Source organism: Lontra canadensis, unplaced genomic scaffold (genome assembly GCF_010015895.1).
Source record: "Lontra canadensis isolate GAN:19392208 unplaced genomic scaffold, GSC_riverotter_1.0 scaffold12, whole genome shotgun sequence".
In the NCBI taxonomy this organism is placed as follows: Eukaryota; Metazoa; Chordata; class Mammalia; order Carnivora; family Mustelidae; genus Lontra; species Lontra canadensis.
Genome location: NW_022631006.1, coordinates 17,340,126 through 17,364,762, shown reverse-complemented (window position 1 = coordinate 17,364,762; position 24,637 = coordinate 17,340,126). Strand labels below are relative to the sequence as shown.

The following is a 24,637-nucleotide window of genomic DNA, read 5'->3' as shown; positions in this document are numbered from 1 at the left end:
GGTCGCTGATGGTATGCCTCCCAACAATACCAAGTGCCATATTCTTAATTCATGAATAAATAGGTCTCATTAAATGAATTCAAATATTTTATGAGCTCCTTATCTAAAGTAGCTAAATCTAAGAGATTTCCATTTATCTGCAAGTCATACCACATGGTTTCTTTAAAACTTAATATTCTGTTAGAAGACTGTTCTAGTACAAATGTCTTTAGGCTTTTTGAGATTGAGGGACCTTCAACATACTAAAAGTATCAAGGACTTTGGTACTTTGGGGCAATAATCCAAAAATAAAGGAGCAACATAAAACAGATGTGTTCACTACAACCACATTTTCCACAAGAAACCTGGAAATCAGGGCACGTGGGTGGCTCAGTCAGTTAAGCGTCTGCCTTGGGCTCAGGTCATGATCCCAGGGTCCTGGGATCAAGCCCTGCCTGCTGCTTCCCCTGCTTGTGCACTCTGTCAAATAAATAAATAAAATCTTTAAAAAAAAAAAAAAAGAAGAAGAAGAAATAACCTGGAAATCTCTCTAAAAAAAAGTCCAATTCCCTCCTCATTTAGACAAAGCCTACCTCCCCTCACGTTTGGTTAGAAGGTTGGGATTAAAAACATTTCATGTATCAGCAATGGAGGGAATTCTTCTGAGCTGAGTTTATTAATCTTACATATGGTCACAGACGTTTAAGGAACTGGACAGTCTGCATCTCATACCAAAGCTGGCTTTCTTGACCATGCTGTACCAACCCACAAATAAAAATATCTACAGAACTGCCAAGTCCTGGGTCTAGGGAATGGCTAGGAGTGTGCTGGAGAATAAGGAAGGTCCAGAGTCTAGCAATACTGGGAAAGAAAACAAGACCACACACACTGTTTTGATCCCACAACACATCTCACACAATCCCCAAGGGACTCATTATGAGCAATGTAAAACTACACTCTTGGCTAGGAAAACAGACACCTTATCTCCTTGCCTATAGGTAGGACCTATACCTATCTCAATTCTGACAAAAAAGGCTGGGTGCACAACCCTGAAACCCCACACATGCCACCTGCTCCCGCACGCTAGAAACGCTCTGCTGCTGACTCCGTGTATGCACCTTCCGAACAGCATAAACCCTAACTGCAACTCCCTGACCACCTGTAAAGATCTGTGTCCCTATAAAGATCTCCACATGGCTACAGTGGGTGAGATATAGTTTTGGTTAGTTAGCAGAGAGTCATCCAAGCACCTGACATGCCAACCATCACAGATCTGCAGTGCTGCTCTTTTCCGATAACCATGTTCCCTAATGTGATCCCCTCTTGCAAGATTCAACTCTAACCTGCAGAACATCATCCCATCTGGATGCTGCTGAGTCACTTACAGTGTATACATTTTTATCTGTCCATTTTCTCTCCTAGATCACACTTTTCAGACAGTTGAAACAATTTTTTAATTCTCCCCACTGCAGCCTTCACTCAAACCCTATGTAACAGACAACACAGAAATGCAATATACAGATGAGGTTTAAGGTTGAAGAGAGGTACAAGAGCTGCAAAGGCTTAGAAGCTGCTTCTCTGTAATCACCCAGGGGCTCTGGGCACCCTACATTCTTAGTCTTACACTCAGACCTCAAGAGACTGCACTCAGCCCTCACGTGGGTCTTCTCTAGCAGTTGCCCCTAGCACGCAGATGGGAAAGCGGCAAGGCATTCAGAAACTTGACGGATCCGGATGACTATAGTAGGGTAAAATGAACAGGGGTTCTAGTCCCAATTCTACCATTACTGCAGACAAAAAGCAATTATTTAACCTCTCCAAGCTGGTTTCCTCATCTGTAAAGCAGACGGTAAGATTTATCTCCCATCTGGCTCACAGGGTTGTTTTGAGGAGCCACCAAGAGGAATTCTGTGGAAACAGTCTATAAATCAAAAGGCACGGCTCATTAACTTTCCCTGACCAAGATCCAAGATGCCACCTGGACTGCCACCTTTGTAGGCTCATAAAGTGAACTTTAGAAAGGAAGAAAGTGCCCAAGTGTCAGAGTCCCCAGGGCTTCCTAGGGACTTACCCTCCTCTTCCTCACTGCTTCCTGTAGGACCATCTGGCAGTTTGGAGCGACTGGCCAACTTGTCACTGGTTGTGGCCATGGTGAGAAGAAAAGCATAGCCCAAAAACAAGGTCTTGTTGAGGGGCAAGGGCCCTCTCTGCTCTTCCAGGGCAGAGGGTTCACCCATGTTGTCTCCACTCTCACAGGGGCTCACAAACTCTCCTGCCCCCACCGCACCTGGAAAGGACAGAGCACAGTTACTAGAAGGCTACAGACCACTGCCTGGGCATGACAGGATGGGCTGGGAAGGTCCTGACCAACTTTTTTGAGCTATATGGTCAATAACGTAGGACCCAATTTACAGTGCAGAGAAATGGGATATATTTAAGTTTTACAGTCATGATGATGTATACATTATTTTCATAGATTAAAATCAACTAGTATTATTTTTATACAGCCAAACCAAATACTTCCGAGATCATTTGAAGAAGGTGGTGGTTCTAATACAAACGAAGCTTAGGTAGGAATGAAAAACTATTTGGAAATCTTCAGCCCACTTTCTTTGCCCAGTGCTCAGAATCCCCCAAGATATGTGTTATTTTGAAACAGCCCTTAAAAACAGACAACAAAAAGCCCACCTTTTTTATTACCAAGAAATGTCCCTGGCAGACAGTCCATCCTATGCCTGACCCTCACCAGAAAGGTGCACAGAATACATGGTAAGAAAGTGTTCTTACACGCTGATGGAGCACCATCAAACCAGCCTGCTTCAATTGTCCCAGTTTCCAACCCCTGGTGGTGGGTAAGTGAACCAGCCAGCCCAGGACTCCCAGAACACCCATGCTAGGAGTGCCCCAATAAGTCCACAGAAAGAAAACAAATACCTGATTTGGAGAAGCGGAATCATAGCCTCATTAGGAGGCTAAGATGACAGACAGGTCATGCCTCCCTAAAACAAAACCAGCAGGAGAAGCACAGTCTGATGCAGTATGTATAAGCTTTGACTTCAAAATCGAACTGCCTGAGTGTGACTTCTGGATGACTCGGTCACCTTGGAAGTCAGCCCACTCTCCTGTGCCACAGATTCTTCAACTGGAACATGAATTCTAACATCTATACCTCATAGGGATTATCTGAGGTCTTATGTGTAAAGCAGTTAGTTCGATGCCTCATATAACCTGAACACAACAGGAGTGTGAGATATATATGGAGATGACACAACCCAAATACACAGGAAACAAAAGCAGTTCTGGTGCCAGGACAATGGACATGTAACAATCAATGAAGTCCTTCAGTTTGTGGGACTGAGAGGGCTGCCTCAGGGCAGACAGGAGGACTTTACCCCTGTGTCTCTAGAACCCCAATGGATGTGAAAGGATCATAGTAGAGACTATGAAACAAATATAGATAAAGATAGATAAATTCCTGATAATAGGAAGCATGAGGGACTGGAAAGCAATTGTTTGGGAACAGTACGAGGATGGGAGATGCAGAGTGAGGTACTAGCTTTCAAGAGGAAGTCTGGAAGAGCCAGAGGACCCTGGGTGCAAGGGAGGGGGAAGCAGAGCTTCCTGAGGTAGAAGACTGTGCCAGGTAAAGAAGATATGTAAGACCAGTTTCACCTATTTTGAATCTGCTTAAAATTCAGTACTTCTTTCCCCCTCTTAGAACCTACACAGAAGTCAATGAATGTTTCCAACCAAGATTTCATGTCCTATCTACCTCTACTGGACTCTGCTGGGAGATGCATAAAGGTGGATGCAGTAAGCGGAGTACCTCCTGGGGCTTGTATGGGACCCCATCTTTGTAGCCAGGACAGAGGAGCCACCGCCACTTCTCAGGCTCCATCTCTCCGGCAGCTAGCCCTGCATTCCATAGTGGTCTGAGGGAGAATGAGACAAAAGGAAGCACTCACCAGGTTTCACAGTGGCGGACTTCCGGCCTCGCTTGGCAGGGGACCGTTCCTCTTCAGAGGTGATCAGTTTTCTTTTGCCTGAGGGAACTCCCGAGGAGGCACGAGGACTTTCTGTGGTCTTGCGGGTAGGGGTTGTGCTGCTGCTGCTGGAGGCAGCGGGGGTGGCTGGGGAACTGATGTTGCTGCGCCGTTTCCGCTTCCCTTCCACCAAATTGTCTAGGATAGGGTAAGCCAAAGGTTGGTCAACTCCGTGAGACCATGAGGCCCTGGACTCCAAGAAGCTGGGCAGGGCCTGAGTTAGAGATCACCACACCCTTTCCTCCACCTCCCCAGGCAGCACAAAACCTCTCTTCAAGCCACCACCTTTTCTGTTTCAGTCTCAGTCATGATTGAAGTATGCCTGGCCCCCGGCAGAAAACTGGGGAGGTCAGAAGAATCTGAGGACTTACTGTCTGGTCCAGGGAAGGAAACAGAGATAGGCAATAGCTCCAGAAACAGCAGCTCATCAGCATCTCATACACCACAGGAGTAGTAAGATTTAGGGAAGCATGCTTACTACTCTAGAATTCACTCCTCCTAACACAAACAGAGCAGGGCCTGGGGGCAGTTTTTCAGGAAGCAAAGGTCTTACCCAAGCTGATATCTGCTGCCTTGGTGAGGGGGGTTACTGCCTCGTATGGGCCAAGGCCATACTGCTCCCTCAGTCTGTTTCCTTGCTCCAAGGACAGGATGACGGCCATTCGCTTGTACCACTTCCTTTGGCCTTCTTTTTCAATGCTGTAGTACAATTCTCCAGATTCCTTCCTGTGCCCTTTCACCACCCCTGAATGGGAACAACAGAAGAGTGGCCTGCTGTTGTTTTAGGTTGCTTGGCACCCACTCACCATGGCTCTGCACGGCAGGCTGGGGCAAGGCATTAAAAGGTACAACAGGGGGCTGAAGCCAGTACTTAAAGAAATTCCAGTGGTCAATCCCAGACACCACCACCCCTTAGGAAGGTATGTAGCTACTACCCTGGAGTTGGGACATGGAAAGGTTCTTAACAGAAGGAACTCTTCAGTTATAAAATAACTTCCTAAAGCCAGCCTTTATGAGTTGTTAGTAGTTCAATTATTTTTTCAAGTGAGACATGTGGTTTCTTAACAATCCCATTATAACTTACTAAACCTTTCCTTCTTGGCTTCTTTGGAGGCTGAGTGATAATTCTTGAGTTAAGCTATAGGTGAAAGATGACATCACGCTAAAAGAGAACATGTGTCTGTGTGGCTAAATCAAAACAGAGATACAGAGCAAAGAAAGGAAAAAATAAATAAATTCTGCCTCTCCTGCCTAATTTTCCCTCTTATCTATTTCTTGCTCTGATTCAGAACCTAAAAATAAGGCCTCTCATTTAGAAGGAACACAATGTGGAATATAAAAGGGATCAGGGCTAGAATTCAGGAGACCAAGGCCTAGGTCTAATTCTGCCACCACCAAGCAGTGTGGTCTTGGGTAAAACCCATTCTGAAACCTATGAAAAGTTCCCTCTACCTATCAAACAATTCACACACACGTGTGCAATATGTGTGTGTGTGTGTGTGTGAGAAAACACATATATGAGGTAAAAACAATGCATTATCATGAACACCTTTTAAAAGGGTCCATTTGTTTTCCCCCATTAGCCTGTGCTTGAATGAAGGGCTAAAAGAAACCCAGAGCATATGCCACCAAGGAAAAGAAATACAGACATGAAAGCAAGCCTTGGTTCTCTATGCCACACAACCACTCCCTTTCCCCTTGTTTAAACCTCTATCAGGAAACTAAATCACAAAGACCCCCTTGAAAAGGACAAAGAAGCCCAAAGCAAAAATAAACTTCATACTGATAAAGAGTTACTAAAACTAAAGGTGGCTAATATTGACATTAGTAGACAGCCTAATAAATGAGACACAGACTCCCTCCAACTCCGATGCTGTAATTCACCCTGGATACAGACTGTCTGTCTTTTAAGAGGACCTCCAAGATAAGCTTTACATTTGAAAAAGAAGAATGAATATATTTGATACAAACTACATAAGCTACAGACCATAAAAGACCTAAATCCACGTGCTACTAACTAAAGCCACATAGAGCTGTTATTCAGCGCTAAAAGGTTAAGTTTAACAACAAAATAAAGGGGAAACAACTACTCAGGAGTCTACATCACAGGAAGGTGTGAAGATACTTTAACGGAGGCACTGTTGCCCATTATATCCTAATCTATGTTCCAAACAATCTCCAGAAATGGTATTTTTAAATGACAAAACTCAACACAAACATTTATGTCCAAATTAGCTCACAGAAAAGAGGCAATATATTCAAAGAACTGGCACACGAAACAGTCATAACAAATACAGATCTGTCACCATCATGATTATGGGGAACTGGCTACTATAAGAAAAAAAAAAAAAGGTACCATTTTTCAAACTAGACAGTAAATGGTCGGTAGGTATGCAGGCACAAAAACACAGTAGAAACAACTTCTTCCTAAGTAAAAATATCTCAATATATCTGCCACTCACCTACTACATTCCCAGCAAGGCAGGTACTATATGTAAGTCTCAGTGGGGAAAAGGAAAAACACTAACTTTACAGTGGACAAAACTGGCAACCACTTTAACCAAGGGATAAGGACTAACGAGACCAGTGACGTCCTGTGGATGTCATGGCCCCTCTACTCTATGTGATGTCAAAAGAAGTGCACTTCACCTTCCCAGCATTCTTTCCAAACCCTTAAAACTCTGATCTAATCAAATAAAACAGGAGAAGACCCAAACTGAGTGATATTCTACAAAATATTTAACCCCCCAAAACTGACAACGTCAAGAAAAAGAAGAAAAAATTCAGAAACTGTCACAGATCAAAGGAGATCAAAGGACACATGAGGGCTAATGGACTGGATCCTAGAACAGAAAAAGAAGACGTAAAAGCTCGTGAAATCCAAACAAGGTCTGGAATTTAGTTAATAAGGCGTTAGGTTGGTTTCTTAGTTGTGACAAATGTACCATGCTAATGGAAGATATTAACAACAGGGAAAGCTGGGAAGCTGGCTGAGGGGTGGACAGCAACTCCCTACGCTATATTTCCTGTATATATAGCACAGTACTCTGTATATTTCCTGTAAATATAATAATATTATGCCAAAGTAAGTTCATTCAAAAATAAGCAACAAAGGAAAACAAAAAAGGCAGTGTGGAAGTAACCAGTATAGTAGGAATGGAATGGCTTTGGAGACCCCCGCAGAGGAATTATGCTGGATCGAGGGCTCTTGGTAGTAACTGACTGAAGACTGGCCCCAGCACAGCAAATCTCTTACCGACTCCACCCCTTTATTACCTGCACTGAAATACTCATCCTCGGAGAGGGCTGTCACTTCTGTATCCAGTGGGATGGGGTCACACAGCAGAATGTCTTTGCCCAAAACGTCACACTCGTATCCATCATCAAAGAGCAATTTATACTTCCCAGCTCCGACATCACGAGTGATTTTCCCAGAGTAAAAATAGCCATTTGACGACCACTTGGCTACAACACGGAGCCCTACAAAGCTATTCCCTGGGGAGGAGGCATCCAAACCATCAGAAGGACCAGCAGCAGCTTGGAAAGGAATCTCTGGAGAGTCACTTCGACGCAAAGCACCAGCACCCACGTCTGCCCGCCTGGTGGAGTCCGGCACTCTGGGCACAATACGAGTGAAGGATTTATCCTCCGGTGACATGCTGGGTGAAATGTCCTCTATGCCCAGGGGGCCAGGAACAGCTGCTTCTCTAAAGAGAGATAAGAGACAGGGGGCAGCAGTAAGAATTAAAAGTACTTATCTACCAGGTTTCCCACTCCTTTGTCAGCCCGTTCTTGGAGGACCCGGCACAGGCATAAGCCTGGTCTCTCGGTAGCCTCTCTGGTCCCTGCCCACTCCCCAGTCAGTGCGGACCCCTCATGTCCCTCTGACACCCCACATACTCTCTACTCCCCTCTCTTCTCTCTACTCCCTTTTTTTCGGAACAAGTCATAGACTAAGCGTTATCTCACACTACCCGGGTACCTGGTTCCAGTGGTCCGAGAAGGCGGGCGGCCCCTTCGCCCGCGCCCACGAGGCGTGACTGGAGCCTTCCCTCCCTGTCTGATGCCAAGGCCTGCATCACCATCCTCCTCACACACTGGCGCCCCTGTCTGACTGACCCCTTTTCTAGGACTAGAGAATGAAGACAGGTTAGTCTGACAGCGCCTGCAACTGGGTCCTTTCTTCACAAACTCTCCCCACGGCCCTTAAACTACATGCCAAGCCAACATGTGCTAGCCCTCCAGGGCAGCAGGAAGCCAGTCTGAACACCCACCACCAAAACTATCAGCCAGGGAGTGGGAGTGTTGGATAATAAGGAAAGGACATCCTCCTCTGCACAAGTCTATTCCCTCCTGACAAAGCCTCCTACTGCTGCCCTCAAAAACAGCACACCCATTTCCGCCCTGCCTCCTCTTCTACTTCAGGCTCTAGACACCTGCAGAGGATAACAAGAAGCTAGGAATGTGTCAAGTTGGGGTCACTACCCTAAACTTTCTGTATTCCCAACCAAAACACTTGTAGGCTACATAAAATGGGGATGGCAGCAGCATATGTCAGCACTCCCAAAGTCCCCTCACCTGTTTTCCTACATTTTCTTAGAAGTCTAGCTCCCACAGAGCTCCACCCTACCTCCCATGCAAAACCAAACAGGAGAGGAACAAAAGGGGAGGAAGAGGATTTGAATTATCCTAGTTGGAGAATTGGGGGGGGGTTCCCATGACTCCCCTTTTCCTGTGATATTAAAATGTCAGCAACCCTGCCCCTGCTGTAGCTCTCTCTCTGGAGACCCTGTCTGCACCTCAGTTTTCCTGGGCCTCCTCGGGAGCTGGGCAAGGCAAAATCTGCGGGTTCTGTCCCGCTGGTTTTCCCTTTGAGTGGTCCGGCTCCTCTCCCTGAGCTGCCACTGCTGTGCATGGCTGACAGACTTGTCCCACTTGACGTGCGGTGTAAGCTGGACGCCTTGGAGGAAAAGGAGCTGATATCCCCCAGGTCACCTGAGGAGCCCCCAGTCTGTGAAGGGGAAATTTCGGTTTCACATTCCTGACACTCTACAATTGGCTCTTCAGTCTCCTGCAAGAAAGAAATGGATACAAAAGCTAAAAGAAGCCACAATGACATCATGCTAATGTGGAAGTTGAAAAACCCTAGAGATGGATAGAAATTTCAATTCAGAAAGGCAGGAATCAGGAGACTTTCTGGAATCATGGTGATGTTCTGTAACATCTCGTTCTGAGTAGTGGTTATGTACAATTAATTGTCAAAAGCCACTGAACTGAACATCTGAGACTTGAGCATTCTACGGGGATTATATATGCTCAATAAAAAATAAATAAAGGTGGTACTGGATTGCAAAGAAAGAGACCTCTATTATAAGCTAGTAAGTTAAATTATCTTTTTACTCAACAAGTTCACAACTTTTGGCTACTAAGAAAACAGTAAGGATTCTAATCCAGACTACAGAGGCAATTTTTGTCTGGGAGAAGAGAGGTAAGAATAAAGTTAGAGGAGGAAAACAAGTAGTTAGGGGCCCTTCTGGGTATTTGATCAGGAGTGGATAAAGTTACATGTTTTTCGAAATTAGTTATATTACTTTTCCATAAACGATAAAGGAAACAGAAAACTAGGCAAAAATGGGCTAAAAATGGTGCTACTGTTTAGAAAAATGAAAACCAAAAAGGTAATAAAACGTTTAAGGTTGCAGTATCATAGAAGACAGGAATGTCAAACTGACTGTATCTCATATGCTTACTTTGATGGAGTGGTAAATGGAGCTCAGTTTTAAGCAGTCTTCAGAGGCTAATTCCCAGGCTTCTGCTAAAAGGTTCTCGGACCAATCAGCAACATCCTCTCTGGGCATAAGACTGAGAATTACAGCCCAGGTGCTCCATATTTGCCTTCCTGCTCTAGACTGTCCATGCATTATTATCCAAATCATCAGAGAAGACAGGGAGACATGTAGACAGACTCTCCTCCGGCGGAGCCTATTTATAGCCTCCCTGGGCATACAGTATGCAAAGCACACATATTTAAATGATGCTGTAAGATAATTAAATGATTATCTTTGACCACTCCCTTCTTGAAAATCTCTCCCTGGGAATCTACAAAGTCACTTTTACTTTCATTCCACCTCTTTGGGTACTTCTTTATGTGCTTGTTTTTGGGGTTCCTCTTTCTTGGTCTGATTTAGAAATAGTATTTCACAGGACTTTTCTCATTCCTTTCTCACGCTACTGTGCTTTCCCTGGTCTTACCAGACTCACCCCTGTGTGTGCCAACACACAATGACGACTCCGCTCCAAACTCACAGATACAAATACCCAATAAAGTCTTCTCTCTGGATGTACTAAGCACAACTGACGTTTAACCCATCCAAAACACAATGTCCTCCTCTTTCCATTTCCTTGCCTTCAATGAATGAATCCTGGATATGCCCAGTGCATCTCACACCCCCTACGGCTCTCTGCAGAGGCTGGTTTTTCTCAACCAACCTCAATTCAAGAGTTTGGAGGTAAGAGGCAACCTTGCTCCCCACTGCCATTAACAGACCATTTCTATCTCCCCACCTCTTGCTCCTACTAAACTACTATTTGCCATTCTGTTCAACTTTCCTCTCCCCATTACTCACCAAATCCTCCCACCCACTCACTCTCATGAATGAACACTGTAATTCCTGGTTCACAGCCTCCCTTCCCAGTCTATCCCTACATCTGTCACTATCCTCTGTGGCTTACATTCATCAGATGACCCTTCTAGCAATTCCCAAGTTCCTGATCTGATTACCACCATCAACATTTTCCACTACCTCAGCCATGTGTCCTCAGGGTCTTTACCAGAAACTGCACCACCTGTAAAAAGTGTCAGAGATAAATATGACTTTCTCAAATCACTGTCTCCTTTCACCAAACTGTCTTTCTCAGCCAGATTCCAGTCTCATCATCTGAATACAACAGGTGTTATGAGCCCAGAACTAAAGTCGATCTCTTCACTTGGATAGGACAAATGTGTAAAGGCATGGTCAGCCTAAAAGGCTGGGATTCCAGGCTCTATCTCTGTTGGAGAGTAAGCGCCAGGAACAGTAGCAAGCTACTCCTGCCTTTGCAACTGTCCTGCAGTCAAAGCCACTGCTCTCCTAATGACTTAGACACAGGCACTAAGCTGGCCTGTTAAGATCTTTTTAACGTATTTGCTTACTTGTTTTCCTGTGTGTCTCTTCTTCCAAACTACAGAGGCCCTGTTAAGACAGAGATGGTAACACTGTCTTCTTTCCTGGGTATGTATATCCCCCAAATCCAGCACAGTGCATGCCACAAAAGAGACCCTCAGGAAATATTTACTGAATGATCTTCTCTCTCAAACCAGTGTTCTATTTACATTCTTTGACACAGTTTGTGGTACCACCATCTATGCAGCTGCAGAGGCAAAAAGCCCAGGGACCATGCTATATTCCTCCCTCTCCCTTTATCCCCACATTCAGGAATTTACCATAGTCTATCAAAATTTTACCCTCTATTTCTTGCATCTCGTCTCTCCTCTCAACCCCTACCACCACTGTCCTAATCTGGCACTCATTACCTATTGTCTCAACTCTGCCTCAACCCATTCTAATCCATGATTAAACAGCTACTAAACTGACCTTTCCCACATACAAATCTGAGCACATCACTCTTTTCTCCAAAATTCTTTCAAGGTTCTCCATCACACCAAAGATAAAAATCTAAACTCCTCTATGGTATACAAAAGCCCTTACGCTGTGGGCCTTTACCAACCCCGATGGCACTCTCTACCATTCCCTACCTGACTGTAGTGTCATACTGAGCCTCTAAATATTCATTAAACATATCATGCTATCTACATATTTATGTAACTTTTCATTCTGTCTATAATGTCCTTCTCCCCCACCCCTCAATGTCATCTGCTACTTTTGAATACTACATCTTCTGAAAAATCTTTTAGCCACCTTCAGGTAAGCTGGCAGGTTCTGCCCCCTCTTCTAACACATCTTTCTACTCCCTACCTCAGCAACCAACATTGGATTCGTTGCTCCTAAAGAACAGGAGTCTTTTTTTATCTTCATAGTCCCAGGGCCTGCCACAGTATAGGAACACAGTAAAAAAGAAGTTGCTGGTAAACAAATGAATAAAATCTCTAAAAGATAATAAGCAAAGGATACAAGATATGAGGAAAGTTAAGTTCCCAGAATCCTCTGACCTCAATCTTCACACTCCTTCATGCATCTTTTTTGCTGCCTACCAACTAGACTGTTCGTGCCTGTGTGCTCTTTATCTGTGCCTTTACTCACCAAGCTTTCTATATGGAATGCCTTTCCCCCTTATCAACCCAACTTCTAAAACCTTCAGTGTCCAACTCAAATGCTTTCTAGACATCATTCAGAAAGACTGTATCAAAATTCCCCTCAGATGAGTTTCTTCCTCATCACACTACTGTATGAATCACACATCACTTCTTGCATACATCATTTTTACTCTTGAAAGTGAGCAAATGTAGTGGTTAAGAATGCAGACTCCAGACCTAGACTGCATGGGATGAGTTCTAGTTCCTGTTTATTAGCTATGTAACCTAAAGTAGGTTATTTTTACTGGCTATGCTTCCATTTCTTCATTTAGAAAATGGGATAACAGCATCTACCTCATAGCTTAGTTGTGAGGATTAAATAAGTTAAATCACTTAAAGTCCTTACAATAGTGCTTGGCATATAGTTAGTACTCCAAAAACATTAGTTCCTGTAATTACTCTATTTAATTATGGCAGCATTTTCCAAACTATGTTCCATATGGGTATAATAAGTACTACCTTAAAAAGTGTTCAGTTGTCAAATAAGTTTGGTTAACTTCTGTATTAAATAATAAAATAAACATCTTTAGTAAAGGACTTCTTAGAGCCTTTAATGTAATATGCACTATGAATTTTCATGGGGGATGGGAGGTTTTACAGCATTTGGTATTTCTCAAACTTTGACCATGGAACATTTTTTTCCTCTCAGAGTATCTGAAAGACCTGCTGTTTCCAGAAATATACTTTAGAGAACACATCGGGCGCCTGAGTGGCTCAGAAGGTTAAGCGTCTGACTCCAGCTCAGGTGATGATCTCAGGGTTCTGGGATCCTGCTCAGCGGGCAGTCTGCTTCTCCCTCTCCCTCTGCCTGCCACTTGTGTTTTCTTGCTCCCTCTCTCTCATTCAAATAAATAACTAAAATCTTAAAAAAAAAAAAAAAAGCGCAACAAATAATAAATTAATGTTACAGTGTAACATTTTAGATTACAGTATTTATAAAAACTATCCATGAAAGCAAATCACTTTTCTAAAGCTGCTGTTAAGTTCCCAGTTTTTCCAAAATAGTAGTAACACCAAAAAAAATTCCACAAATGTAAAACTGAAGATAACATCCGGGATTTTGGTATACAATAAAGAAAGAATACAAGACAATTTCTCAAACTAATGTCAAATCCTTTCTGCTGTGAGGGGCACAATGGCCCATCAATGAACAGCAGCAGTAATATGTTCCATTTAATAAACTACATACAAGTTTAATTCTCCCTGAGCTCTACTTCCCATATGGCTAGCTGGCAGATTTTTTAAAAAGTGCCTGAGTAAAGGAAGGAAAGTAAGTAGCTGTGCATCTTATCAATTAATAAAATGGTTCTTAGAAATTAACATATGTACCAAGAATGGTGCCACATCTTTAATTCTAGAAAATGTGTTTACTTTCAGCTAGTATGAGATCTAAACAAAGTCCGTATAATGCTGTCCAGTGTCAATGAATAAATGCCAATATTTTGCCAACACTGGGAATGAGTCCATAATGAATCCTACTAAGAAATAAAGGTGCATCTTTACCAGCAGGTATAACCACACATGAATGGAGACCCAAGAAAGGACACAATGAATAAACATAAACACAACTGAGAAAACAGCGAGAGGCAATGAGAAAACACATGGAGTAAAGCAGAAGAGTTCTAAAGCTCCTTAAGATTTTCCAAGGATTAAAAATAATACACAGACTGTTATTTATACATGACAGGGATTTACAGAGATTCATCAATCTGTTCTTTACAAAAACTGAAACCATGATGGGACTGGTTAAATAAATGATCAAAGGTCAAACAGTAAGCTCATGGTTGGGAAAAAGAGAATTGAAGACTCTCCTCTTGGGGCGCCTGGGTGGGTCAGTGGGTTAAGCCTCTGCCTTCAGCTCAGGTTATGATCTCCCGGTCCTGGGATCGAGCCCCACATCGAGCCCCGCATCGAGCCCCACCTCGGGCTCCCTGCTCTGCGGGGAGCCTGCTTCCCCATTCCTCTCTGCCTTCCTCTCTGCCTACTTGTGATCTCTCTGTCAAATAAATAAAATCTTAAAAAAAAAAAAAAAAAAAAGACTCTCCTCTTACCAAGTTCTTACATCTTTCTAACAAGACAAAGGAAAACACAAAAGCTAGTTGTACAAGAAAGGTGGGTAGAGGTGGACATGGAGAGCCAGGGAAACTTTTCTACTGCAATTTGCCACATAGACCCAAAGTATGTATTACCTCAGTTACTTTTCTTTCTACTTCTGTTCCATCCACATAATACACATCTGTGATGACACGGGTGACAAGCGTGCGAACCTCACGGATTGTTCTCATGTGGCGATGCAGGACATGGCCATGTGGGGGCTGAGGCATATCAAACTCTTCCTCTCCCTGTGACAGAAAATACGGAACACAAGCATGGGTCTCACTGCAAAAAGAATCCTAGCTCAATTTCTTCATGATGAGCATTGTTTAGAGGTTCCATGAATCTAGTGTGACGGAATTTTCTAGCTGTTTTGTACTCTACTCACCTATAGGTAAGAACAGGGATGGACTAGCTATACAGCCAGAAACTAGGAAGAGTTTTTAACAGTTTATCACTTAAAATAACCTATTTCTGTCTAAGTCAAAATCATAACATCTAGCACTTATATCAAGGATATTTAAGTGAGACTCTGACCCCCATAAAAGTACATTTTAGGTTATAATCCTTCGGATTTTGATGCTGACTTGTCAATCAGTATACAAACTTATACTTGCATCATCTCTTTAAATACAAGGCATTCTTTAGAACTTTACAGTAAGAACAGAGTAATCTATTAATCTCACTGCAGTCTGTTTTTCCCACATTAGTCACCAAAACTATAGTTTAATTATGCCTAGAACTAGATACAGATTTCTCTCAGAATTAAATATAAAATATTTAATCTGTTTCAAGTAATAATTATAACTTAAGAGCCAAGCTAGTGTCCACAAACAGAAAACATTAATAAGGATTTTGTATTTACTTGTACTATAAAGAATAAATAGCTTAAATAAACCCTACATTTTTATGCCAACTGTTACATACATGTTTTCTCATTATGCATATACCACATTTGACAGCATCCATGCCCTCCCCTCACCCCCTCCACTGGCTCTCTAATTCTGAGGAGAAAATGCACTTTTTCTCCCACTTCCACACAGTAGACGGATTTTTTTTTTTTAACAGTCAATGTCAAGGTATCCAAGTCTTTCCAAAGAACTATATATACCACTGCAATGATGATGATCCTGGGTTTTTACTGACCAATATGGTAGTAATTTACCTAAAACTCTGAGTAATTTTCCTAATTCCCACTCCAACTACATCTTAGGGGTAAAGTATCTACTAAAATGGGTATCTAAATTATGATATAAAGAAAACAAAAAGTACAGAAACATAAATCAACTAATTTCTTAAAATACTTTTGTATAGTGCTTGCTTCGGCAGCACATACACTAAAATACTTTTGTATACACCACTCTGGTTAATGGGTGGTCAGAGCTCTGGTCTGTCACAGCTCCATCATCAGGGTGCTGCTGTATCAGAACCATGACAGCCTAGACCTCCTGCCTACACAGGGAGAACCAGGCCCTGAATCACAGAGAGGTCTTAAAGGTTTCAGGGATACATCAACACTCCTTGTGTTCAGACTTCTCAAGACTTCCTGCATTCTTCCACTACAACAGCCAGACAAGATGATCACTTCAAGAGAGACACTTAAACATAAACATGTCTGACAGAATAAGAAAGGAGAGAAAAGAAAGGGGGCAGATAAAAAGAAAGCTATGCTTACTGTCTCTTCAAACAGTCTTCTGAAAAGAGGTCTCGGTAAAGATAAATACCTTGATGATCTTAGCATTATAAAAGGAAGATAACAAAATGAAAACAAAACCAAACTTTCTCTTCATTAAAAGCCCGGCTCTAGGCTCACTGGATACAGAAGTGAAATTTTAAGGACTGTATAAGGTAGGCTGCCTATGCTTTTCCCCAGCACTGGCCCGAGTCCTACCCAGAATGCAGTGGATACAAAAACACTGGCACCTGGAAAACCTCCACAGAGCCTTCCTCACTTTCCAACATTCTTCAAAATACAGCATAGCAATGCCGATTTGTTACCGTACCCACCTCATCTGTTAGTAAAATACACACGAAGTTTACCACTATAACCATTTGTAAGCATACAGTTAGTGACATTCACATTCACACTGTTGTGCAAACATCACCATAATCCACCTCCATAATGTCTCACCTTTCCCAAGTGAAACTGTACTTACCACCTAGATTTTCCTAGCACCTTTCTTAGCAGGAAAAATTAGCTCTTAAATATGTTATTTCACTCTGTATGACACAATAGCAATACAGTATCAGCAGTGGTGTTTAAAATCATAATAATCAACAGGCAGCAGCAGTAACCAACATATACTGAGCTATCTACTATGTGCCAGGTGTAGTGTTAAGTAAAGGCTTCACATGCCTTATCTCATTTAATCCTCACAATACTCCTGATAGAAGTGGTCTGAATCCACAGCCTAGGCTTAACCACTCTGGCTCACTAGCTCCTGCTCTCATCATCATGAGATAGAAGCAGAGATTATTTCCCTATTTTACAAAGAAAGAAAGGAAGACATAATCTAGTGGCTTCAACAAGACTGCTATCTTTAGGATCAAGTTTAACACTTTTTATAAAGGTAGAGAAACCACATTATTACATGGCAGACTGTAAACACTTTAATGGTAAAAATAGGTGCAAAATAGGGTCTGATCTATTATAACCCCTATATTCAAAAAGCTATGCTATTTTTAATCTGTACAAACTGATAAAGACTTAGGTCTCATAGACTGTGTTACCTTGAAAGGCTAATAATATAAACATAATTTCTGGAGTTCCTGGAGAGGCACAGATAAACAGAACAAGACTACACAGGCCATGATTAATAAAGAGAAAAGCAACATAGCATAATGAAAAGAATACCGATTCTGAAGTCAGATATGCTGAGTTCAAATTCCAGTTCTGCCACCTACTGATGGCAAAATCTTGGGCAAGTTACTTAACCTCTCTTCAGCTCGGTTTCTTTACCTGTGAAATGGGAATAATAATACCAACCTCATGGGTTGTCTTGAGCACAATGCTGATACACTTTAGGTGTTCAATAAAGAGGAACTGTATTATTTTTATAAAACAAACAACTTGGACAATTAGAACAAGAGGCACATCACTAATGAAGCTTTTCTAGGCAGATTCCAAGTGAAGATGGTCTACCAGAGCAACTGAAAAGGCAATTTAAGCACTATTAATAACTTCCAAATTTTCCCTGCCATGGAACCCAAATGCCATCTGATGAGATTTTATGAACTTCCTCTTATTTGTTAATAGGTACAGCTCTACCACAGCTTCTTACCCATTCAATTTTTATTACTACCTACACTTCCCAACTCTCTTCCCAAGAACCTGTTGCTCCTCCAGTCTTACTTCCATCAGCCCCAATCCTTTTCCTCCCATTATATCTAGCTGTAGCCTCTTTCTGCAGTCCTCGTCACCGGAGCACTCCTTCCTCTCTCTCTTACTGTTCTGTTTCTAATACCGTGGTACAGTATCCTTCATGCTTCTCTATCCCTTCTCCTCTGCTTTGTCCTCTCTCAAGTTCCTGGGAACCTTGGTGAAATAAACTTGGGAGGGAAGCAATCAGCTATGATGCTTATAAGGGAAGATGAAAAATCGTGGCAGAAAAAGTTAAATGTAGAAGACTAGACTATATTCCTGGCTTTCTTTTCCAATAAAGTCCTACTTGACAAACTCCAACACTGTTTCAGACTACCTACTGGATACAGCCACCCATAATTTTCACTACCCTATCTCTATCCTGGAAAAATTGTTTTTAATGACTGTTCTGTACAAAACCCTTAAGAATTATCATTAGGTACAAGTACCACATCTTCAATTCTCCAGCAATCCATGAAGTCAAAAAACAGGGCCCCTAAGATAGTCTGTATGTTGTCTCACCTGGCTATGGAGAGACTCTGTATCATCCCCAGGAGCACTGACTGGTTTTTCACCAGTCCCCCTCTCAGTCTGAACTGTGGCATCTTGTTTTCCAGAATTCTGGTCCACCGTACTGGTCCCCTGTTCACATACATTCTTTACAGTCTGGGTTGCTGCTGAAACAGTTTCTGGGACCCACAGGGAATGCTCTATGGTCTGGATTCCTATGTTATTTTGGCTGGGCCTTTCAATCAAGGCATTACTAGGTTTTTCCTGATTGGTATTCTGGCCTTCTTTCTGGCCTTCTAGCACATCTGTCTCCATTGCTTCCCCTTGAGGACTGGATGGCCCCTGTGTGGCCACCTGCTGGGAGACAGGAGAAGGAGGGTCTTTGACAGGACAACTGGGCTTCATAGGCTGTTGACTCTTCCTGGTCCTTTGTTCACCTTCCAATTTTTCCTTCTCTTCTTCATCTTGAGTACTTGGAAAACTGAGCGAATTCCCCCTAAAAATCAACCATAGGAAGAAGCCATGTCAAGTAAGCAAGTGTGTGTGTCTACTGGCAAGAGGAAGTACACAAATTTGACAATCTGAGAAATGTGGGGAAGGGAGGAAAGAAGGTGACCGAGAATATCACCTTACAAAGTTCAACATAATTTCACCTTTTTTTTCTTTTTTAAAGATATATTTCTTTTAGAGAAAGTGAAAGAGAGAGCACAGTGGGGAGAGGGAGGGAGTCTCAAGCAGAATCTGTGCTGAACCTGACTTGGGACTTGATCTTATCACCCTGAGATCACAATCTAAATCAAAACCAGAAGTCAGTCCCTCAACCACGTGCACCACCTGGGTGCCCCAACCTAACTATACTCTCGAAAAAATAATGGTACATAGGACTATCCCACCATGATGATAAAATAGTCATAAAATTTCTTCTCATCACTAGTTACGAACTCTGAAATCTGACACCAGAAAATAAGGTAAACAGAAAGATGTAAAGCTATTCCTGAAGTCAAAGTCAATGAAGGCAGTTTAGGGATCTACTTCAAAAAAGCTCAATTAGGTCAAGATGTATAGTTTGGTTTTTATTGGTTCTAACGTTCTTAAATGACTCCTAGCAGTCAAGATACTTTCCATTACCTCCTACCCCAACCAATAATTTTAGGGAAAGAAATTTAATTTATACAGCATAGAGTTATAGGTGAGATTCCAGCTTTGCTAGCTATACTGGTATATCTTACAACTAACAATTCAGAATGACTTGGTTTCTTAAAGACATTCTCAAGATACAGCCTACTTCTTTTCATTAGTCTTCCCATTGGGCCATCAGTGACTTGTTCACTTATCCCACAAGCATCTGATTAATGTCTCCTCAAAACAGATACCACCAAGCTCTGAGGTGCCTAGGGTCTTTTTAAGATGTCCTTAACCAGAATAAAAAGGCCCAGATTAACTCCAAGTGAGGTTACACAGGAACTTAACATTCATGTCTTATTCATCTCTATTTCAAACACCTAACACAGAGCTCATTATACATTAAGTGTTTAATAAATGTACTATGAACAAAAGAATTAATGTTCTCTCCATTAAGAGACTGAGTAATTGTAAAAATCAACTCTCAGATTAAGTAAACTAACTGTATAAATAGCAAATTCATATAGAAAATGCCTATTTTAAGCTACATTAAATGCATAGTAGCCAGAAAAAAGATAAAAGGAATCCATTCTAAACTGACCATGGTATGACCATATCTGGATGTTTCAGTTTGGAGTATCATAGTTTATACGGCATAAACTGAGATACACCTAGAAGAGAACGGCCAGTATAATCAAGGATCTAGAAACCATGTCATATGTTGCTGAGAGCATTTGGCCAGAGAAAGATGGAACTAGTCATTGAGAAAGAGAAAGCTGTCTCCAATCTGGAAGGAGAGCTCATCCCTTAAGAATTGAGCTGACAAATGCAGGCAGAAAATAGGAAACATGAAGAGCTCTTGGAGAAATGCCCTGCTCTGGATCTTGAATAAGAAAGAGAAAAGAAGTTTCTGAGATGTATATCTTGTTGAGCTCAGTTTACCAAAACAGGATATTAAAGAGATTTAGAACAGAGGCGTAGCCCAAGACAGGCTGGTAAAAATTTGGTAGTCATAGCTTGGGTCCTGTCAGGAACCTCAAATGAATAAGGATATATAACACAATAAACAAAAGGTAAGAGTCCACCAGGAGACAGAGGAATAAAACCTACCTCTGAAGAGGTTGTAAGTGACCATATATATCGATTACTTAGCACAAGGCTAGGTACACAGCAGATGCTAAATCAATACTAGTTGAATAAAACAAAGCAATTAAGAAAATTCTATTCATCTTTTCTATGACCTAAATACTCATGTTTGAGTATTTCAGGCAGCGAACATCAATAGCTGAACAACAATGAAAGTCAAAAGCTGGAAGGAAAAGTACTTGATTAACTATTTGAAAAATTCAATTACCACTGTTTCCCACCCTTAAAGAAGCCTACCACATTTTACAGAAGCTGTTTATTTAGGGTAGAACTTCTGAACAGAGGGATGGCTGGGTGGCTCAGTTGGTTAAGTGTCTTTGGCTCAGGTCATGATCCCAGGGTTCTGGAATCAAGTCCTACATTAGGTTCCTTGCTCACCAGGAAGCCTGCTTCTCCCTCTGCCTGCTGCTCCCCGTTGTGAGAATGTGACCTGGGCTATTTGATTCTCAAGAATACCAACAAACTCACATTTAATAATCAGAATGCTAATAAAAGCACTGACCAAAAAAACACACACACACACACACACACACACACACAAATAAATAAAAGCTCTGACATATTTCCTTCTGAATATTTATGTCAATAACATTAAAATTATGCTGCAAATAACATTAGGAACATACCCGCTGACAAAACATTATCCAATTCTCTAATTACAGAATCACTGAACACCATCTAATAATGAAAATACAAGCTTATTTCCATTGCCTTATTTCCTTATACTAAATGTAAGAACTGTCTATCCCAAACAAGATACTCTATTTAAATAGAGAAAAAATACTTTGTAACTCAAAAATTTTTTTTTGTTTCAGAGCTATTCTAAGAGATTATGGAATAAAGAAATCAGGCAAATCTTAATTCCATCAAGTATGACAAACTTTAAATTTTGGGATGAACATCTCAGTTTGCCCTTTGGGAAACTAAAGAAAAATGAAAAGTCTTATTAAAAGCAAACAGTTCCAAAACTAAGAAAAAAGGTGTGATTTTGAAAATATAGAACTACAGATTTTTTTTAGAATGATATATTTTCATAAATTTATGAAGACTGAATCATTTCAAATTGATAGAATAAGTAAATCAAGACAAAAACTTATACCTATAAAATATTAAATAAAATTTCTCACAACATCTCATTTATAAATCCATCTAGAATGTCACAATCCCTCAGATAAAAATGTAAGCTCAAATTCACAAAACGGTAGCAATGTACATTCTAGATTTTGGTACCAATCATTCTGCAAATCAATACAACTCAAAAGAGGCTATGAAAATAATGCTCACCTCATGGGCATGGAGGAAGGATTCTGACTTCGAGCCTCATCATCTTGTTGGGCTTCACAAACACAGCTAAACACAGACACAGTCTTCGGAGAACTAAGATAATAAAGCAATACTGGGTTAGTATGGAAAGGCAAAGTACCTCTGGCGATTATCCTTTTTAGGCACAAAGGGAATAAAATCCTAGCTCTGCATCCCAAACCACCTTATACCAAAATACCCTTCATACTTTTTTCAAATTAGCACAGTTAAAAACTCCCAAAAAGATTCACAGGAAATAAGATGGGGCAGAGGACTGTATCAAATACCAAAAAGATGCAATCAGCAAAGTCCAAACTTTAATACTCTATAGAACAAACAACTCAGTTTCTTCAACAAATAAATTGCTAGGGTGAAAAGGGGGGTGTGTGGCGGGGGAGGAGATCCCAACAGAACAATGAATCATGGAACACTACATCAAAAACTAATGATGTACTGTATGGTGACTAACATAACACACACATAAACACAAAAAAGGACATAATCAGATCTGATGAGACAAATCAAATCAAATTTTAACTTAAGAGACATAGTATGTGGACCTTGTTTGGATCTTGATTTAACCATGTAAAAAAACCTTTTATGAGGCAATCAGAGAAATCTGAACACTGAACTTTTTTTTTTTTCAAGGAATCACTGCCAATTTTAAAAGTATTATCATAGCACTGTGGTCAAGTTCAAAATAAAAAATCCTTATTCTTTAGAAATAGCAGCGAGATATTTATAGATAAAATGAGATATGCTGGAATTAGCTTCAAAATAATCCAGTGAGGGTGAGTGTGATGAAAGTATTTATAAATGAACCAAGACAATGAGTTAGTAATTTTTGACACTGGGTGGTGAATACGTATTGGTGCATTCTACTATTCTTTCTACTTCTGTATATACTTGAAACCTTCAATAATGAAATGTTTAAGAGAAAAAGAAGATAACAGCAAGTAATCTGAACAGAGCCCAGTTAACAGATGACACTTTATAACAGTGGTACTGCTTCACCTAAATGCAAAAGAAGCAATCATTTAAAATATTCAAGCAGAGGGGAGCCTGGGTGGCTCAGTGGGTCGAGCCTCTGCCTTCAACTCAGGTCATGGTCTCAGGGTCCTGAGATCGAGACCCCCCATCGGGCTCTCTGCTTGGCGGGGAGCCTGCTTCCCCTCCCCCTCTGCCTGCCTCTCTGCCTGCTTGTGATCTCTGTCAAATAAAGAAGGTCTTTTAATAAATAGATAGATAGATAAGATATTCAAGCACAGCTTACTTAAATGATTTCTATGGTGAACCTAACTGTAAAGTGAATAGTCAAAGACTTAAAATCTAGATTCTCATATACACTATTTCCTTAACAACAGTACCAATGAATTTCATCTCATTCTGACTCCCCAATACCCATCCTCCAAACTGAAGTCTTACCCTTATTTTTCATCCCTCCATTTGGCACAAAAGGTTCAAAACACATTGTTCCCTCTTAATGTGCACATGCACAGACTAATGACAAGTCATGTCTGATATATAATTATGTTAAAACCTAAGCAAGTGTATACTCCATTTTCTTTAACTTGTAACGTTAAAGAGTCTTTTACTGAGTAAGGACCCTCAACTGCTTATCTTTCAGATTAAATATGCAAGAGCCCAGAGAACCATCTCTCTAAAACAGAATTGAGTATAGATCAAAGGATTTACATGTGGGTCAGAAACTTACAACTGAGGGTCAAATTTAGTCCACAGACATGTTCTATTTGACCCAACAAGCAAGGATTTTATTTTAAAAATCCAGCTTTCTCTTTAAAAGTGTAAAGGTCTGGCAACAGTAAGTTTGCACTCTTGCACGGTAATAACCAGCTGGAGTTGAACAGGGGCACATGTTCAAATGGGACACACATTCAGCCAGCCAACGTCCTTAATACTCTGTGCTCTGGCACCCGGCCTGCTTTACTTATTTACTGTACTTGCCAAGCCCCATTTAAGAATCCTCACCTATATTTCACCAACGACTGCTGCTAGTATGTTCATGCTGGATGACTCATGCTATAAAACAACGAAACAGTTCTACTCTCCCAGCCACCAGATGGCAAAGCTTACCACAAGAGCCTCAGGATGGGGTCAAACTCATCCTCCAAGCATTACAGCATTCATGACAAAGCAAAAATTAACAGTTCAACACAGTAATTAACTTGGCAGGCAGAAGAGAAAATGGCCTGAGGTTGCAGCTGAGTCAGGAATCTTTGAAGGAACAAGGTCTAAGGCTAGCTCTTATTAAACCCTTTATTACCTTACCAATAAGCAGCAATAACCTCTCTCATCAACAGGAAAAAGAAAAAAGGTACTCCCACATGAACAAAAGGGAGAAAGAGAAACATCTTTAAATATCTTAGTTCTAAGTACAGTAAAAGCTTTATTAGACTGAAAGTATTAGTAAGACAACCTACGTTAGATTCAACACATTGCTAAATCCTTTATGCTGGAGTTTCATTGTAAGTTTTTTCCCCTATCAATAAATCATCTTCTCCTTATTACCAGAGTGGCTTTGTATATTAAACTCCTCTAAATAGCAACCAGCTCTGGTTACCTGGCAACAGCCTCAGCAACAGCAGTAGATCCATTTTTTCTTTCACCAGTTGTAGGCTCTGAATAAAAACAAAAGCAAGGACAGAAAGTAAACAGAAACGGAATTCAGTTAGTACCACCACACTTAAAAATTGCTCTACTAATAAC

The 24,637-nt window shown here is 41.2% G+C and overlaps 1 protein-coding gene across 6 annotated transcripts in view; it reads right to left on the bottom strand.

The window, feature by feature from the left end:
- Positions 1 to 24,637, bottom strand: part of TP53BP1 (tumor protein p53 binding protein 1) — a 73,680-nt gene that overhangs the window by 3,831 nt on the left and 45,212 nt on the right. For 3 of the 6 annotated variants that reach the window (XM_032856648.1, XM_032856653.1, XM_032856654.1), the window contains 10 exons: positions 24,492 to 24,549; positions 21,893 to 21,985; positions 18,353 to 18,836; positions 14,565 to 14,717; positions 8,822 to 9,093; positions 8,005 to 8,154; positions 7,299 to 7,729; positions 4,576 to 4,767; positions 3,945 to 4,160; positions 2,051 to 2,266 (listed from right to left, as the gene is read on the bottom strand). In XM_032856648.1, the coding sequence (XP_032712539.1) occupies positions 2,051 to 2,266; positions 3,945 to 4,160; positions 4,576 to 4,767; positions 7,299 to 7,729; positions 8,005 to 8,154; positions 8,822 to 9,093; positions 14,565 to 14,717; positions 18,353 to 18,836; positions 21,893 to 21,985; positions 24,492 to 24,549 (2,265 nt within the window). Of the gene's footprint in view, positions 1 to 2,050; positions 2,267 to 2,913; positions 2,979 to 3,944; positions 4,161 to 4,575; positions 4,768 to 7,298; positions 7,730 to 8,004; positions 8,155 to 8,821; positions 9,094 to 14,564; positions 14,718 to 18,352; positions 18,837 to 21,892; positions 21,986 to 24,491; positions 24,550 to 24,637 lie in introns of those variants that run through there. The other 3 variants (XM_032856651.1, XM_032856650.1, XM_032856649.1) reach the window with 3 other exon arrangements.